At 49.2% G+C, this 19142-nt stretch overlaps 1 protein-coding gene and 2 pseudogenes across 1 annotated transcript; all 3 read left to right on the forward strand.

Annotated features, from left to right (window-relative positions):
• The first annotated feature begins 8553 nt into the window (after positions 1-8553).
• Positions 8554-10204, forward strand: LOC123102117 (40S ribosomal protein S20). The gene is made up of 3 exons (XM_044523398.1): positions 8554-8791; positions 8924-9037; positions 9836-10204. The coding sequence occupies exons 1-3, from the start codon at positions 8665-8667 to the stop codon at positions 9976-9978; spliced, it is 384 nt and encodes a 127-aa protein (XP_044379333.1). The 5' UTR covers positions 8554-8664; the 3' UTR covers positions 9979-10204.
• Positions 9376-9458, forward strand: LOC123109142 (uncharacterized; annotated as a pseudogene).
• On the forward strand, positions 9695-9767 carry LOC123109147 (uncharacterized; annotated as a pseudogene).
• Positions 10205-19142: the final 8938 nt, after the last annotated feature.

The raw sequence follows: 19142 nt of genomic DNA on the forward strand, positions 1-19142 counted from the left end.
CACATTGCTTTTAATATCAAACCACCGAATTCTGTTAACGCGTTATTTGGGACATGGCTGAATGGGATTGAGCCTGACTTAGCGAAACACATTCGGGCTGGGGTTTGCGCTTTGCTGTGGACTATCTGGACTTACAGAAATGATTTGGTTTTTAACAGAATATCATGTATTCATTTTTTGCAGGTTATATTCCGAACTACGGCACTGATCCGTTCATGGTCGCTACTCACTCCGACGGAGGCCAGTGAGCATTTGGTTACTGGATCTTTCCGCTAGAAGATGGTAGCTCGGGATATTTTCAACCGGTTTGGATGGCCGTCATGTAATAGGATAGGCATCTAGTTTACCTATCTATTTATAGCCAGCCGGTTGTGGCGTCTTATCTTGGCTAGTTGATGTTTCTACCCCTTTATGGCTCTGTGTGAGCTTTCTTTGTTTTTTTTATTTTTTGGAGACCTTGAAACCTTATTGACACTACTTTTTTTTATTAATAAGATAGCCGTATGCATCATTCTAATGCAGAGGCCGGGGACTCCCCCCTTTTCGAAAAAAAATGTAGGCGGTCAGGCGAGACAACAAGCAGAGGTTCAGTCTCTTTCTTGGAGGGGGATGGTGAGCTGCTGATTTTGGCTGACCAGGGGCACAGTGTGACAGTATGTTTTCTACCTTGATTAAACCGTGCTGTAATATCTCTCTGAAGGCATCATGTGACAAACACAGTCTGATAATGAGAGGGGGCATCGTTCTGGACCTTGTACTGGTGGTTGTGCAAAACATGATGTGATGATGATGATAACCTGCACCTGGTGGTGGTGCTTATACGTTTTCTGAATCCATCAACATTTTTTCTCCCTGAATCAGGTTTGTCGTCTCGTTTCTTCTGAAGAAGGGACTTTTGGGTAGCTACCGCCCATATTCTATATGTGCACTTTGTTTTTCCAAAGTTGTGAAGTAAAGCAGAGGGAATCTTTTCTGAAGTAGCAAATTTGTTTTTTTTCTTTTGAGGGAGAAAATTTGGATGTTTCTGCTTACGGTTATCTCTACTTTCTAGCTAGATTTGACTACGTAACTGAGAGTTATAGATACGTAATTGAGAGTCTAAGATGCTATCCTAACTGCCAGTCCTTGATGGCCAGGAACTCTATCCTAACTGCCACAAGGACCATGTGCTGCAGCCCCACAACGACCCTAGTACACAGACTTATCCATCATTCTCCCCCTAAGTCTTGTATGTCGTCTTGTAGGAGAGTTGAATCATCCCGATCCTGGAGCAAAGCTCGAGGAACTTGACCCTCCCAAGAGGCTTGGTGAGCAGGTCTGCGAGCTGGTCCGTGGTGTTGATGTAGCTCGCCTCGATGCTCCCTTCTTCCACACAGCTGCAGATAAAGTGATACCTCAGTCGGATGTGCTTGCTCCGTTCGTGAAACACGGGGTTCTTTGCCAGGGCCAGGGCGGACTTGCTGTCCACCAGGAGCTGCACCGTTCTGGTGTATTGAACGAGAAGATCACCAAGCAGTCGAGCGAGTTAGAGCGTCTGAGTGTAGGCGATGGAGGCCGCTATGTACTCAGCCTTACAGCTGGACAGGGCCACCACCTGCTGCTTGACTGATTGCCAGCTCACAAGACACTTGCCGAGGAAGAAGAGGATCCTGCTCGTGCTCTTGCTGGTGTCGATGTCGCCGGCGTGGTCGTTGTCGCTGTACCCGGCGAAGTGTGCCACCCCCGGACACCTAGGGTAGTGGAGGCCGTGGTCGAGGGTCCCTGCTACGTAGCGGACGATCCTCTTCACTGCCTACTGGTGTTCCGACGTCGGTCGCTCCATGAACCGACTGACATAGCCAACGGAGAATGCCAAGTCCGGCCGTGTGTGGGTGAGGTAGAGAAGGCTCCCCACAAGGCATCGGTACTGCGTAGCATCCACTTCCTCCGTCGTGCTATCGCGGCTCAGTTTCAGCCTCTCCTCCATCGGAGTGAGAGCTGGGTGGCAGTCGGTGAGCCAAGCTAGCTCAACGATGCGCTTGGCATAGGCGGACTGTCGAAGCACGATCCCGGAGTGGTCCTACTGCACCTCAATCCCTAGATAGAAGGAAAGGAGCCCCAGATCACTCATCTGGAAGCTGGCCTTCATGTCTTCCTTGAACGCCGCCACCTCTGCATCTTTGGTGCCGGTGATCACCAAGTCGTCAACATAGACGCCCACCAGCAGGGCATTTCCTCCACTGCCTCGTCGGTAGACGGCAGCCTCATGCGGGCTTTGCTCGAAGCCCATCTTCTTTAGCGTGGAGTCCAGCTTGGCGTTCCACGCCCTAGGTGCATGCCGTAGGCCATGGAGAGCCTTGCGCAGGCGGAGTACCTTGCCCTCCTGGCCGGGAATCGCAAATCCCGGTGGCTGATACACGTAGACTTCCTCCTTCAAGTCGTCGTTGAGGAATGCCGACTTGACATCCATGTGATGGACACGCCAGCCCTCCTGGGCAGCCAGCGCAAGGAGAAGTCGTACGGACTCCATCCGTGCCACGGGAGCGAAGGCGTCGTCGAAGTCGACTCCTTCCTGCTGCAAGAAGCCTCGAGCCACCAGGCGAGCCTTGTGCTTGATGATGGCGCCGGCTCCATCCCTCTTCAGCTTGAACACCCACTTAAGGGTGATTTGCGTGGTGACCATGAGGGAGGTCAGCGAGCTCCCATGTGCGGTTTTGCTCAATCGCATCCATCTCCAACTGCATCGCGGCGCGCCATGCCGCATCTCTCTCGGCCTCTACAAAGGACTGTGGTTCGCCGTCCTCACACGCGAGTTGTAGTTGCGCCTCCAGGTCACGTGGCATCAGTCCCGGCACCGGCTGGTCGCCGAGTAGATCATCCATTATGCGATATCGCAGCTGTTCGCCTCCATACCACGCATCGACACGCTCCTCGTCATGAGTGAGCGGGGAAGCGAACTTCATCGGGTTGTGCTCTGCGTGAGCTGGTGCTGATGAAGACGAACCCGGAGTGGTGACTGCCGGGGCTGGAGTATGTGGCGTCGCCAGTTGTGGTGCCGTCGGCGTAGCACGCATCGGAGTCGATGCAGTTTTGGGGGTCGGGGTAGACGCGCCCGGCGAAGAGGAGCTGCTTGCTCCCCCGGCTTCCTTGAAGTGGGCGTACTCGACAATGAAGTCGTCTTACGTCAACGTCGAGCAGTCGTCCACCGCCTTGTCCCATTACCACCCTCGCCCTTTGTTGAACACGACGTCTCACGTCGTGCGCACATGCTGTGTCTTTGGGTCGAGGATGCGGTAGGCCTTTGAGCCCTCCGCGTAGCCGATGAAGACTCTCGGAGTGCTCCTGTCGTCGAGCTTGCCGATGTGGCCGAGCTCCTTAGTGAACGCAAGACAGCCAAAGACCCGCAAATGGGAGACCGCCGGCTTCCGCCCATGCCAGGCCTCGTATGGTGTCCTGCCATCGAGTGCCTTAGTAGGCGAGCGGTTGAGGATGTAGGCGGCCGTCAGCACCGCCTCTCCCCAGAAAACAGCCGGCATCCCTCTCTGCTTGAGGAGAGCCCGAGCCATCCCCACAACTGTCTGGTTGCGCCGCTCGACGACTCTGTTTTGCTGTGGGCTATACGGCGCGGAGTAGTGGCGCTGGATGCCCTCATCGGCGCAGTACGACGCGAATTCAGCCGCCGTGAATTCGCCGGCGTTGTCAGTGCGCAACACGCGCAATTTGCGGCAGCTCTCCGCCTCCACACCAACCTGCGCGCGCCTGATGGAGTTCGCCGCTTCTCCCTTGCTGCCGAGGATCATCACCCACATGTAGCGAGAGAGATCATCAACGAGCAGCAGGAAGTAGCGTCGACCTCCTGGTGTGGCTGGCATCACCGGGCCACACAAGCCTCCGTGCACGAGCTCCAGCTTCTCCTTGGCCCGAAAACTCGCCTGTTGGGAAAAGGGGAGTCGTCTCTACTTCGTCAGTACGCAGATGTCGCAGAACTGCTCCACATGGTTGAGGCATGGCGGGCCTCGTACCATCTCCTTGGCACTTAGACGCTTCAGGGCCTCAAAATGAAGGTGCCCAAAGCGCTCATGCCATTGCCACGCCTCTTCGTCCCGACGGACAGCGAGACAGACCGGTTGTGCCACCAGCACATCAAGGACATAAAGTCGGTTTTCACCTCTGGGTACCTTGGCGAGAAGGCGACCCTGGCGATCCCAGATGCGTAGGACCCCATGCTCAATCAGCATGCGTGAGCCATTCTCATCCAGCTGTCCCAAGCTGATGATGGAGTTCCTTAGCGCGGGGATGTAGTAGACACCGGTGAGCAGCCGGTGCTCTCCCATCTTGGTGGTGAAGATGACGGAGCCGACACCCTTAATTTCCACAGCGGAGGCATCCCCAAACTTGACGGAGCCTCACGCATCGAAAACGAGCTCGGCGAAGAATACCCTTTGACCGGTCATGTGGTGGGTGGCGCCGGTGTCGAGGCACCACCCCGTAGTCTTGTCTTTCCCGGAGCCATCACCGAGAAGAGCGTGTGCTTTTGGCTCGTCGAGGTGGATGAGAGCTTTTGTGACTGGTGTCGCTAAAGATAGCTCAACGCTTGCATGCGCCATGAACAGAGCCGTCTCCTCCTCCTTCGCCTGTGCGAGGTGAGCCTGGCCTTGTCGTGGTTGCCGACACTCATTGGCCCAATGGCCAAACCGGCCACAGTTGTGGCAACTGTTGTCTTGTGTCGGCTTGGGCTTGCCAGCGGCACCGTCGTTGGAGCCTCCGCGGGTGTCACCTTCGGCACGTCCTTGTGCCCTTTCCGGGGGGTCTCTTTGCGTCTTACGCTGCTTGCCACGTTTGCGGCCGCCCGTCGTGGAAGAAGGCCCCCCTTCTTCCTGTCACCAAGGCTGGCATCCCACGGCTCCCGGTGGTGATGGGCCCCGAGGAAGGATGTGGCTCATCGGTGTCGACGACCTTGACGCGACCTATCGCCTCCTCGATTGTCATCGTGGAGAGGTCCAGCAAAGACTCGATCGACCGAGCCATCTGCTTGTACTTCTCAAGGATGCACCGAAAAAGCTTCTCGATAGCTCTCTCCTCGGTGTAGGTGGCATCACAAAACTTCACCAACTTCTGCAGCAGAGTGTTGAGACGGAGAGCAAAGTCATCAACGTCCTCACCTGGCTTGAAACCCAGGCTCTCCCACTCCTTACGAAGTGCCTGCAGAGTGGACTTGCGAGCACGGTCGCTGCCGATGCGTGCCGCGGTGATGGCGTCCCAAGCTTCCTTGGCAGTCCGCTTGCTGGAAAGCGAGAACTGCATCTCGGGCGGGACTGCGGCGATGAGGGCGTCCAGCGCCCGTCGGTCCTCTTGGTGGTTGACGTTGCTGTCCTGGACTGCCTCCCGCATGCGCCGAACCTAGAGCCTGATCTTCATGATCCTGGCCCACTCGACGTAGTTGGTTTTAGTGAGGATAGGCCACCCAGCACCGGGACCAACATCCCTGACCACAGTCCGGACCTCGTAGAGGCCGCGGTCCTGGTCGTTGCAGCCGCCGTCGCGGTGCGCACCTCCACCTGGAGTGCGGGCGTGCTCGGCTGCCCACTCCGCCGTCCGCTCTTGCGCCACTTTGGCGCGGTCTGCGTTAGCGCCGTCGTCCGCAGGCGCGGAGCTGTTGGAGCTGCCGGAGCCGCCGCGGAGTGCCTTGGCATCCGTCGCAGCCTCACGTGCTGCGTCTGCTGCTGCTTCTACCTCTGCCCTGGCTGCTTCTACCTCCGCTCTGGCCACTGCCAGCTCCGCTGTAGCCAGCCTCGACACCCTTGCTGCCGCAACAGCTGTTGCTACAGATGCTCGCTCACGCTCCTCTGCCACGGCGTGCTCGGCCTCCTGCCGGCGCCGTATGCTCGAGGTAGCCGTGTGCTGAGAGCGACCTGCAGACATGGCTCGCTGCAGGTGGGCTGTTGCGTGAAGAGGAGGTTGTTGAAGACGAACTGCTGCTCGACAGTCCGGAGGGAGGAAGGTAACCAGAGGCAGACGGAGCAGCTGCTGCTACCGACTTAGGCTGCTCACAGGAAATGCTCAGGGTACAAGATAACCTGACTCTGATACCACTTGTTAGACCTTTGAACCTGAGCATTGATAGTTGTGGATGACACTAGGAGAGTTGGGACAATTTTCGTTGGTTTATTTCTCACACAATGCCATGCCAACCTGAGGGGTTGGGGATACGTACTTATAGGCTGCTAGCCAGCCAAGCATATGCTGAGATGCTGCTAAGATGTCAGTCTAAAATGCCAGTCTAAGATGCTATCCTAACTGTCAGTCCTTGATGGCCAGGAACTCTATCCTAACTACTACAAGGACCATGTGCTGCAGCCCCACAACGACCCTAGTACACAGACTTATCCATCATTCTTCCTCTAAATCTTGTACGTCGTCTTGTAGGAGAGTTGAATCATCCCGATCCTGGAGCAAAGCTCGAGGAACTTGACCCTCCCAAGAGGCTTGGTGAGCAGGTCTGCGAGCTGGTGTTGATGTAGCTCGCCTCGATGCTCCCAGGAGCAGCAACACCGCCACCATGCCTCTGTTGCCTTCGACAGGAGCACACTTCAGTCCAACGTCGTGCCCACCCCGCAATGGCCGCCGTCCCAGCACTAGTTCCTGATGCAGAGGTTCTCTGCTGCTCCAGGTGAACCTTCGTCCATCTTTCCCTTCTTTCTTGGAGGCGGCGGTGCTACTGCTGCTGCTCCTGCAGTAGTCAATGCGCTTGAGTAGTTACATGAGTACATCAATCATGGTGCAGCCCCATTAACTGCAAAAAGTGAGTTATTTAACAATTTTCTACACCACACAAGACATGCATCGTTCGTATCTGCATTCTTTCAAAAGCTTCGTTTTTCTAACCGCACAGTCATCACCTGCTAATATGTTCTTTTGCCCTGATTTCATTCAGATTCGTTGTTCTAACTGCACAGTCATCATCTGCTAATATTTTCTTTTTTGCCCTAATTCCATTCAGATTCAGTGTTGTACCAATTACTAGGTCATGATCCATTCAGCACAAGCAAAACCCAGAACGAGAGAAGGTCCACGGTGTCGAAGCTGTCGGCACCATGAAGACGCGTGGACAACAAATGCTTATTAGCTGGACTTTTGAGTCTTTTTCCGCGCGGTTTTCATTTTGTCGTTGTCATCCTCTGACCTACTCCCTCCATCCCGTAATATAAGAGCATTTTTTTACACTAGTATGTTGTTGTGATCGGAAACTAGATGTCTTTGAGCTAAACTCTATTGCTATGGCTTCCCCTTGCTGCTATATTTCTCGGTACGAAAACGATGATTATTTCTATTATGGCGTGGAATCCAGTTTTATGCTTTTTTTTCCGATAAATGGTGGATTTTATTATTCAAAATGAAGTATCAAGATAATACAAACATAGTGAGGATACACCCGACCTCTGCATAGTTAGGATGCACCCAACCAACACTAACGCACACACACAAAAAAACACCGGCAAATAGTAAAGCCATACAAAGACCAAAGCTATGCCTAAGCGAGAGAGGAAAAAAAAAACCGTCCCGAAGCGTTCTAAATCGCGATCGACAACCTACAACAATGACCATATCCGCATAAATCATCTCATGACACCACAAGAACATCGACATTCTTCAACAGCAACACCTTCAAGAAAGAAGAGTTTTGCGCTTGCATGGAATGGATAATGGTGGCATAAGAATTCAAACATGAGTGATTTCTCTCACCCGATTTCAGTAGTATGATGATTGTCAGTCTCATCACAACGAGGCTTGTATTGCCTTCATTGGCTGGACTCGCTCAAAAAGTTCTTGGTGCAGTCATCTAGAAGACTTTTTTTTTGTGAAGTTGCTAAAAGAAAATCAAATCTTATTACAGTTGTTAAAAAGTCAAGGAAAAATAAATAAAACCAGCACATACTACTACTTCTTGTGAACCTCGAAATGCAGGTCGTTATGTGAAAGTCCTTTTTTTGCTCCCGAGCTCAAATGAACTCCGGATAAACAGTAAAAAGGCAAATTCAAAAAATCCTGAACTCTTTAAATGATTTTTTTGGTAAATGTTTTGTACGCTTGATAAATTTCATCACAAGATGGCATTCTTGGAAGTCATGGCAAAAAAAAATATAGTACTCCAAAATGATTTAAAAAATAGCAACTTTGGAGCATTGATCTTTTTTTTGCCGCAATTTCACGAATGTCCTTTGATGATGAATTTTTACAAGCACACAAACCATTTATCAAACTTTACCAAAACCCCCGAAAGTTTTTGATTCGTTTTACAATTTTTTGGATCTTATGTTTCATCAGGGAGCATTTGAGCTCGGCGACAGATACTCCACGTCCGTCCGTCGTAATCGATTGTTTTTTGTCAAAGAAAGGAAGCATTCATTCAAAGATGAATGATGTGCCCTTCAGAAAAAAAGAGATGAATGATGCAGTAATCCACCGTAAACGAATCCAATTTCCTATCGAACGACGCTCCCTCCCAACGGACGGCCGGATCGGCCGGGCCAGCCGATCCGACGGCCGCGCGGCCCTCCTGCGCAGCCTCCAGCCTATACAGAAACCCTCATCCCCCACCCCCAGCGCCGCCGCTCTCCACTCCCCTCCTCGCGCCCCAAGAAGCACCAGCTCTCCTCCTCCCCACACTCGCCGCCGCCCGCAGCCATGGCGACCGAGCTGGCGTACGCGCCGCCGATGAAGTCCGGCAAGGCCGGCTTCGAGGGCCCGCAGGAGGCGCAGCACCGCATCCGCATCACCCTCTCCTCCAAGAGCGTCAAGAACCTCGAGAAGGGTAGGGTGTTTCCTCCTTGCTTCCTTCCTTCCGATGATGATGATGGGTGGATCCCCTTCTTCCTCCTCTTCTGGTCCCGTTGATCGTGTTGATCTGACTGATGCGTGCGTGTTCTGTGTGTGCCGGCGACAGTGTGCTCCGATCTGGTGAGGGGCGCCAAGGACAAGCTGCTCCGGGTCAAGGGCCCCGTCAGGATGCCCACCAAGGTGCTCAACATCACCACCAGGAAGTCGCCGTGCGGAGAAGGTGACACACCCGCCCCCCTCGTCGACTCCCCTTTTCCCTTCGTTTCTGTGTTCTGTATGAATGCTCTTGGTTATGCAACGACCGGCGTCGGTAAAACGAACGTTTCTCTATAGAATCAGGCTGCTTATGGTTTACTAGATGATAGGGCAGTAAATTGGCTGTATGGGCAGTTCTTTGTTGTTAGCTGTTAGCCAAGAGATCAACTGTCTCGGTTGAAGTTCATAGCCCATAGGGTTTTAGTAGTGAACTAGTGATCGATCCTACTGTCGTGGCGACTATGTTAGCAGTGATCCCCTGTTTGCTGTTAATTCTGGTTGGACTCTGTTTTATGATGGAGTGCTCAGATGATGCTAAAACAGCAACTTGTTCCCGAGATTCTCTTTGAGGATTACAAAATCGAGCTTTTTACAGCTGATGGGTAGCCCCTTTAATGCTATGTTTTCTTGCAAACACATGTCCTCTCTACTTGGTAATGCAAGCGGTGTGTTTCAAGTGCAGTCCTCTGGATATTTATGGTTGCCACATTTTTACTTGGTAATGTACTTGCACATTTTTATTAAACAGCACCATATGGTTGCCACTTGTGCTACAAATAGGATTAGTCATTGAACTTATGGTTTTACTAAGAATGAAGCAGTTGCACTTGGCAGATAGGCTGAGCAAATGATGATTCCACATGATGTTTCTGATACATTTGATGTTTCAAAATCGAGCTTTTTAATACCGCTTCATTCCTATTTGTGTGTACTTTATTTTGGCTATACTTGTACTGATAATGCCATGTCCTTTGGTGTGTAGGTACCAACACCTGGGATCGGTTTGAGATGCGGGTACACAAGCGGGTGATCGACCTCGTCAGCTCCCCGGACGTTGTCAAGCAGATCACCTCGATCACCATCGAGCCCGGCGTTGAGGTCGAGGTGACCATCAGCGACCAGTAGAGAGCTATGCCTTCTTTTTTTACAAGTGGAGAGACACCAGCGAACCAAGACATAATTTTGAACGTTTGGTAGTATGTGAACTGGGTTTTGTATGGCTTATTAGGTTCTTCGCCTTGTGATTCTGAGTACCTCTTGTCGTCTGAGATATCATCTTGAATTTTCGTCGCCCTTTGGTGTGTTGCGCTGGATTGGATATTTATACATGGCTTGGTATTCATGTGTTTGAGATTTGGTGTCATCAGTTGTCAAAATTTCCATTGGTTGATCCACCGTGAGGACATTGCTTCAGCTAATATCAGGTGCAGTATTTATAACCAGTAAGTCGGAGTAGATCGTGAATTCCTTTTTTTTTTTTGCGGGAAATTACTTGTATTACTCACGTAGCCGAGCTACTAGCAGAATTACACAGTTTGACGACCTCATCAGGTCCAGATCCGAGCCACACCATGGTACGACCCGTAGTTCTACCAAAAGATGCCAACAAATGGCTTACAGTGTTTTGACTACAATAAATGTGAGTAATACAAGAATTTTGTTGATCCATGAGTATTTTGATTTCATGAACCATGAAACTGTTTGCAGATCTATCCATTTCTCCCTTCTTCAACAGATTGATAGCCTCCAAGCAATCAGACTCAATGTCTATAGGTAGCTCGCTCCATTGTAAAGCAAGTGACAGACCCTCTCTGATGGCTGCAAGTTCAGACTCTAAAGCATTGAGGCAATGATACAGATGACGACAAGCACTGAGGACTATATTACCGTTGTGATCACGCAAGATCATGCCACTGCCAGCAGTACCGTCCGCTGAAACAAAGGAGTCATCTGTATTGAGTTTCAATCGTCCTTCTTCAGGTCTCAGCCACACACTTGTGGAATTACCAGTTCAGACGTAGCCGCAGGTGCAACAGAAAAAGAACAATCTAGCATAGCAGATTTCCCCTTCAAGGGGTCTTTCTCTGGCTCTTTGGCGATTGTCACAATGGACTGAACATAGCTTCTAAGAAAGCTTACAGAAACCTGAACTGGCGGTGCTGGTTATCATGTACTACCTCATTCCGAACGTACCAAATTCTCCATAAGAGCATAACCAGGTGCAGGCGCTGCTCATCAGGCAATTTGCACAGGGCATGGAGAAGCCATTCCGGGCCTGTGTTCATCATGTCTTTAAGATCGGGGATAGGCCAAATATCAGCCATTGCAAGACAAAGATTCCTGGCATTGGGACATCGACACAAAGCATGAAACGTGTCTTCTTTTTCAATGCCACAAACTGGACATAAATCCACAACCTCCAGCTTCCTAGCATGCTTCAGATCCCAAGTCGGAAGTGAGTTGTTTGCAGCACGCCAAGCAAAAATGCGGGTCTTTGGTGGAGCATTACAAGACCAAATAGCTGACCAAGCTCTTCGTTCTCCATCAGGAGAGTTACTGGAAGAAGATTGATTCGGCTGGTTCATTTCTTCAAAGGCAATCCTATATGCGCTACGAACCGAGAAGATGCCCGTCTTCTCTCCAGCCCAAGCAATAAAATCGTCCTCGTTGCGCACGGAATTCTTGATCTTCAAGATTACATCAGCATCAAGCGGAAACCATTGACGGACTGCAGCAACGTCCCAGTTGCCATTGATATCCAAGAGTTCGGACACCCACTTCAACCTGCAACGCCCCTTGGCAGAGATTATTTGGAAGGAGGGTTTTCGAGGGATCCATCTATCTCTCCATATTCGCACTTGGGTGCCATTTCCAATCCTCCATATTAGCCCTTTTTTCAAAAGCTCAAGACCATGAGCTACTCCTTGCCATGATGATGACGGGTTACCAGCAAAAACAGTGTCCTCAAGCCTACCATTAGGGTAGTATTTGGCACGTAGGACACGTGCACAAAGACTGTCCGGGATTGTCAGGAGACGCCAAGCTTGCCGCGCAAGTAAGGCTTGGTTAAACAACCTGAAATCCCGAAAACCAATACCACCCATACACTTCGGTTTAGTAATCTCCTCCCAAGATTTCCAATGGGTTTTCCTTTTCCCTTTTTCTGAGCCCCACCAATAGTTGCGGATCATCTGATTTAGTTCATCGCAAAGTCCTAGAGGCAATTTAAAGATACTCATGATATAAGTTGGAATGGACTGAGCAATGGACTTTATAAGAACTTCTTTACCACCTTGTGAGGGGCATCCCCAAAGCAACATTCTCTTTGTCAGCTTAACTTGTAGATTTTGGAATTTACCTTTTGTCATGCGACCATCAGGAGTCGGTAAACCAAGGTAACTCTCTTCAAAATTTATGGTATCAGCTTGGAGCATGGCTCTGACTTCATGCTGCTGAATAATGGGACAATATTCCCCAAAAAGGATGGAGCATTTTGCAGGGTTGAGTAATTGTCCAGTAGCAGCAGTATAAGCATTCAAAATACTCTTAACATGCATTGCCTGAGATTGTTTTGCTTCAAAGAATAGGAGTGTATTATCAGCAAACAATAAATGAGAGATTCCCGGGGCGCTACGACATATCTTCACAGGAGAAACATTCCCTAGTCTGGTTGCACTGTCAAAAAGAGCAGACAGACCGTCTGCAACAAACAGGAATAGGTACGGGGATAGAGGATCACCTTGCCGTAGCCCACGCGATGGTGCAAATGAATCCAAGATTGTTCCATTTAATTTTACAGAATATCTCACAGTGGTGACACATGTCATTATCCAGTCAACCCATTTGTGAGTGAAACCAATCTTTTCCATCGTTTGCCTAAGGTAATTCCAATCAACCATATCATAAGCCTTGGAAAGGTCAAGCTTGTAAGCACAGAAACTTTTTTCTGGGTCCTTCTCTTGCTTGATATAATGGATGCACTCAAATGCAATTAAGGCGTTATCCATGATCATTCTACCCGGAATAAATGCACTCTGAGTAGGAGAAATAATATCATCGAGTAGAGGTCTCAGTCTATTCACCAGGCACTTAGCAACAACTTTATAGATAACATTACAAAGGCTAATAGGGCGAAAATCAGTTCAAATCAGAACAATGATTGTATCATTAACAGAATCTGGCATGATACTTGAGTTAAAGAATTCCTTAACTGCTGCTATAACATCTGCACGCACCGTGGACCAGTTTCTTTGGAAGAATTGAGCAGGAAATCCATCCAATCCCGGGGCCTTTAGCGGTCCAATTTGGAAAACAGCACCCGCTATCTCCTGTTCAGTAAACTCAGCACATAAAGACTCATTAATTTCATCATTAACATGTGTTTGCATGAGCTGTACAATAGGAAATGGATCAAGCAAGGGGTCGGCAGTGAAGATGTTTTGAAAGTAAGAAGTAGCAGCCTGGCCCATTGCATCTCCAGAATGAACAACTCCATTTGTATCTTCAAGTTTTTTAATACTGTTTTTCCTCGCCCGCCAGATCGCTTTGGCATGGGAAAATTTTGTATTTCGGTCCCCTTCTTTTAACCAAGCAATACGAGACCTTTGCAACCACATCATCTCTTCTCGGTATAGTAATTCATTCATTTTATCCTCCTCCTTTCTCAGTTCGGGTCGGTCCGCATTCATATTCATTAGCTCCTCTAGCCTCGTACGAGACTTCTCAATCTCCCTAGTTACATTGCCAATTTTGGCTCTGCTCCATTGATGCAATGAGGTCATTACCTTCCCCAAAGCTTGACCAATCTCCCCAAGTGTACGTTTTTGGCCCGCATCTTTCCACATGTTTGCAATAACTTCTGTGAGGGCAGAATCCCTCTCCCACATGATCTCATAGCGCTTAACTTTCTTAGGTTTTGGGCCCGAATCAGCTTCGCACTTGACAAGCAATGGACAATGATCCGACCGGGGTGAAACAAGATGATGGATTGAGGCAGCAGGGAACATGTACCTCCAATCCAGATTTGCAACTCCACGATCTAACCGTACTTTAACATTTGCTGCACCACTCCTCTTATTATCAAAAGTATATGGCCTTCCAACAAAACCCAAATCAGTCAGCTCGCACACTTCAAGTGAATCCCGAAAAGCAAGCATTTGGGCCGGCGCACGCGGCGTGTTGGAAAAATGTTCAAAATCCCACAAGGCTTCATTAAAATCTCCAACAGCCAGCCAAGGAAGAACGTTCTGGGTAGCTATATCTTCCATCAAGGACCACATTAAGTGTCTATTCTCAACACGAGGCTCTCCATACACGCATGTCAGGTGCCATTTAGTCTCTCCAGGAGCTTGGATGTGTGCATCAATGCATCTTGAATTTGCAAGCCTAATATCCACTGTCCAATTTTCATGCCAATAGAGAGCAAGCCCCCCGCTATTACCATCACTGCTAACACCTTCAAAACCTCGTAGACCAAACCTATTTCGGTAGCTTTTCATCTTATCCTTACTTTGCCTAGTTTCACAAAGGAAAACCAAGCTAGGGGAATGCGACTGGATCATAGTCGCTAGGTCTCGAACTGTCCAGGAGTTCCCCACCCCCCGGCAGTTCCAACTTAGGATAGTCATTGCCCCCGGCGGTCCTCTGCCACGGAGGCCGCCGATCTACAAGCTGTTGTACTGTCAACTGCCATGCCATCTCCTCCTTTCAGCTTATTTTTATTCACATTTTTCTGTGGTGTTCCAGTTATGTTATTATTCGGTAGCTCCTCTTCTGATGCCTCAAACTGATCAATAATATCAGAAGTATTTCCCAAAGGAACAATTGCAGCGCTATTCTTTTCAATGATATCCGCTACAGCAGAACCTGCAGGAAGGGAGCCCGAGTCCTCTGCAACTCTTTTACGAAGGGCATTAAGATCGTCCTTTCGCTGTTCTTTCTCTGCACCGAGCTCAGACACTCTGCCGGTCTCCATAACTGCAGCAGCTAAGTCCTGGGCATTAAAGCGCCAGCTTCGCACATCTGTCACCCTTGCATCTTGGCTTATCAAAGCTTGACCATTATTTATATCATTCTCTCCCTCATTCATATCCCCCTGATAAGCTTGATTAAATCCCCAATTTCCTGCTGGTGCCATTCCATCTCTGCCACGGCCGCGCCTTTGTCCGTGACCAGCAAAGCCAGCACCTCTTCCTCTACCGAAAGGATTATTTGTTCCATTAACTTCATCAGTGCCATGTCCACCTCTGCCGAAACCGCGTCTAGAGCCTCTTCCTCTGCCCCCACGTCCTCTCCTAGGCGCCATAATAAAAGGCCCCCACTCCAAATCCTTCTCAGCATGCTCTCCTGTACCACACTCCTCATGCCAATGGCCTAGGATCCCACACATGTAGCAGAAAACTGGAAGTTTTTCAAACTTTACTTGGTAAAATTCAGTCTTGCCAGACTTGGTGAAGCTTACGAATCTGGTCAGTTTTTTGTTTACATTCAGTTTGACCCCGACCCGTATAAACTCACCTACAAAACCGCTCGGTAGAACTATCTGAAGCTCTAGCACCTCTCCGATACGCTTAGCCATGTTTTCCACAAACTGCTCATTCTTCAAAACACCATCAGGCAACTTGTGAATTTGGCACCAAGTTTCAATCTTGTCTAGCTTAACGCTTTCTGGATTAGTGAAACCATCGTATTCCTCGATGATCAATGCCATGCTCTTGAAATCCCACGGCCCTTGATGGATTGCCTTGTTCCAATCCGCTAAACAATTGAACTGTATCGAGAACAGATTGGAGTTGATTCTACGCCAAACCACATCATGTGCCGGATTCCAAGCCGCCTTCATGTCTGCGATCAATGCACCCTGCCCGAAGGTCTTCGTCGTCAGTACCTTTGCAAGCGCCAGCCACTTGGGTTTCTCCTCTGATTCATCCACTTCCTCTTCCCAAATCAGATTATCCAATTCGTCTTCCTCAAGATGCAGTCTTTCCAGAAGAACACTAGGGTCCTCTGCTCCTTTCTCGCGTGATCCGCTCAACTCCGAGGGGGATGCCATGGCTCGCGATCTTTCCCCCTACCGCCAACCCCTCTTGCCTCACCAACCAAGTCCGGGCAGTCCCAGCGATAGCAGACAGAGAGGGGATCGCCACAGCAGGGGAGAGCAATCGACGACGGGGAACTCACAGTGGCAGCACCGGAGGACTGGGGGGGAAGCTCACTCTGCAGCAGGCCGAGAGGGGGTCGGCGCAGCAGTGGAGAGTGCTCGACACCGGGGAACTCACGGTGGTGCCGCCGGAAGACTGGGGAGAGCCCGCTCTGCAGCAGGTCAAGAGGGGATCTACGCAACAGCGGAGAGCACACCGGGGGAACTCGCGACAGCGGCGCCGGAGGACTGGAGGAACTCACGGCTGCGGCGCCGGAGGACTGGGGGAACTCACGGCTACGGCGCCGGAGGACTGGGGGAACTCACGGCGGCGGCGCCGGAGGACTAGCTAACCTAACTCTGCCCTTTCTATGTTAGCTGATTAGCTGATATGTCTGCAGTGAATTCCTTGGTTGAATTCCAAAAATACAAGTCCAATGTCAGATGCTTGACAAGAAGTAGTTCGTCATGCATTTCCAAGTTGAGCTATATTCTTCTTCTTTCAAGTGAAATCTTGTGTGTATTTGACTAGAATAGTACTTTGCTTTTCAACAATACATGAACCCAACTTGAAACCATGGCTTGGAATGAAAGGGTGGACACACCATAACACCAAAACCTCCCACCAACTCAGCAGAACATGATATGGTAGACTAGTAGTGGGCTTAAATTCATTATATGCAATATGCATGGGTATGATTGGGAGGTGAAGAAAGTATATGACACAGTAAATATGTGGTTTTGCTCCGCATAAAGGTGATGATAGCAAATCGGAGCTCACTAGAGATGAATAGTACATACGCTGAAATATTAATGGGGTGGGCTAGGAGGGCACCTTCAAGTGACCAGTTCCCAAGCGATAAATACCAATCTCTCCTGTGCCTCTCATTAGTTCCAATTTTATTTCCTAGATGGTAGAAAGTGTGTGTTGTGTAAAGACAGATTGGATAGGCTTGAAAGACATCGGGAAATATTTTACTGCAAGGATGAATCCTGGAAGCATGCATATTGTCGTGTGACTAGCTAGCCACTTCAGTCAATCCCTTCGACAACCATGGCAATTGCCCTAGAAGGGAAGAAGCATTTGAGGTCATACGGTTGTGCAAAACAAGTACATGTTCCACAATATGTTGTCCTCTCACTCTCTGAGCTCCTTTATGGTGCCCTCAATTTAATATAGATAATCCATTTACCTTGATCTTATGGCTAATAGGATTTAGTCCTCCACCTAAGATTGCTAGGAATACTGACCCAAGATGTCACTGAGTACCTTCATATAAAGGGTAAAACCGTAACCCCATAGGAGTAATTCATTTTTTGCAAAACTCCATAAGGATACTCTGAACTATTTCCTCATAGCCTGGCACGTCCGACAAGGAAACATTTGACGTCTTGAAAGAAACAAACTAAAAAAAAATTATTAGGTGGATACTTCATCGAACCCTAAATAATCCTGAGCAAGTGGGGCCACCGAAGATCGGCTACCCCGCAACCACCACTACCGAGGGATTAGGGGGAGGTGGGACTGGGACGAGCCTGGGGATGGAACCTGACTAGATCCAATGGCAGAGCTAGCAGAGAATGGCAGGGGGAGTAGAGCAAGAATTATGATTGTTTGGGGGCTAATGACTACTTTTTTCTTCAATCTTAGCCCCTAGAAAAAAATCTTCACTGTTTTATCTAATCTTGGGGGGGGGGGGGGGGCACAGCCCCCTAGAAGTGCACATAGCTCCGCCATTGCAGACCCACGCCATGCATGCGCGCCTGGTGGAGCTGATTCTGCACAACCATGATTGTTGTGATGGTATCCACCAAGGATGGGACGTGCGTGCAGTGAGGATTGGCCAGGAGGACCCAAAGCTGTGCGGGCGCCCATTGCGGGGTGAGTTATGCATGGCCTAGGTCAGGTGCATGCCTGTCACCGCAATGGCCACGTGATCATTGGCATAAAACAAACCATGAACTTGACTATAATTACAAAGTAAAATTGAAGGTGAAGCAACCTGCTTGAAGTCACCCCTGCAAATTGTATTATGTTCAAATTTAACGGTGCTTTCAATGAGCTTTTTAGTTTCTCATCCCAGCTAGTCTTACTGAAGCTCAAATCGTGTTTTGTCCTCATGATTGTACTAAACCTGCTCATACTCTTATGTCTTTTGATGATGTCGTCGTCTAAGGAAGCCATGCTATGTGGTTCATGGACGGACATGATTTTGTAGCCTATTTGATGACTGATGATTTTAGTGTGTCTTAAACAGATATATGGTAAGGATGTTTCAATCTATTCAATGTCTAGACTAAGGGTCCAAAGTGTTTGGCCACGGTTCCCAATTGTTAAACGAAAATGTTCCCTGGTGAACGTCAGCTGGGAGAGGGGTGGCAAGTGAACGTTATCTGCTGGCAGTTTTAGTTGTCAAGCGAGATCAAACAACGACAATTTTTAAAAGAAAATCGCCTTCTCAGGAAGAAACTGTCATTTCGCCGGAAGAAAATGTCACGCTTCACCTCTTCCTCACAACTAAAACTGTCACAAAATCTTTCACATATGCCACCCGTTGTGGTGAACATTCGCTAACTAAGGATGTCCTTGTTAAAACCGGGTTATAGTTGGCAGTCATGCATCCCATGAGATGAGAGCCTATATATGACATCAGAAATATATAGTATTGCTATGCATAGTAATTTTTTTTGAAACAAGGCAAAAGACTTGCCATTTTCATTTAATAAGAAGAGGTTTCAGAACAGACATCGCCAAGCGGCGGAAAAGCAAAACAATTACTCTCGCGGTATTACATTATGCAAATGCTTAGCGCCTGCAGTGGCCCAAATCGAAACTTCATCTTTGATACGTCGCATGACAATCGCCACTGGCGCCGCTTTGCTCCTGAAGACACGAGCATTCCTTTCATTCCATATCTCCCATCCCACAAGAAGTAACAGGGAAGATAGGGCCTTCATCGGGAGTGTATTATCAGAGAGAACCGCATCCCACCAAGATTTCACCGAATCGAACAGGAGCCACGGAGCCGTGGGGATAGCAAGCCCGAGCCATGAGAAGACCGCATTCCAAATCCGAACAGAGAAACGACACTTGAAGATCAGGTGTGCTGCAGATTCTTGCACCTGACTGCAGAGTGGGCATTTGTCACAA

This window comes from Triticum aestivum, chromosome 5A (genome assembly GCF_018294505.1).
Source record: "Triticum aestivum cultivar Chinese Spring chromosome 5A, IWGSC CS RefSeq v2.1, whole genome shotgun sequence".
NCBI lineage: Eukaryota > Viridiplantae > Streptophyta > Magnoliopsida > Poales > Poaceae > Triticum > Triticum aestivum.

Bases quoted from the DNA above. Each gene is read 5' to 3' on its own strand.
- LOC123102117 (XM_044523398.1), top strand. From the start codon at position 8,665: ATGGCGACCGAGCTGGCGTACGCGCCGCCGATGAAGTCCGGCAAGGCC. The intron at 8,792-8,923 runs GTAGGGTGTTTC...TGCCGGCGACAG, and splicing joins CGTCAAGAACCTCGAGAAGG to TGTGCTCCGATCTGGTGAGG. The intron at 9,038-9,835 runs GTGACACACCCG...TTTGGTGTGTAG, and splicing joins GAAGTCGCCGTGCGGAGAAG to GTACCAACACCTGGGATCGG.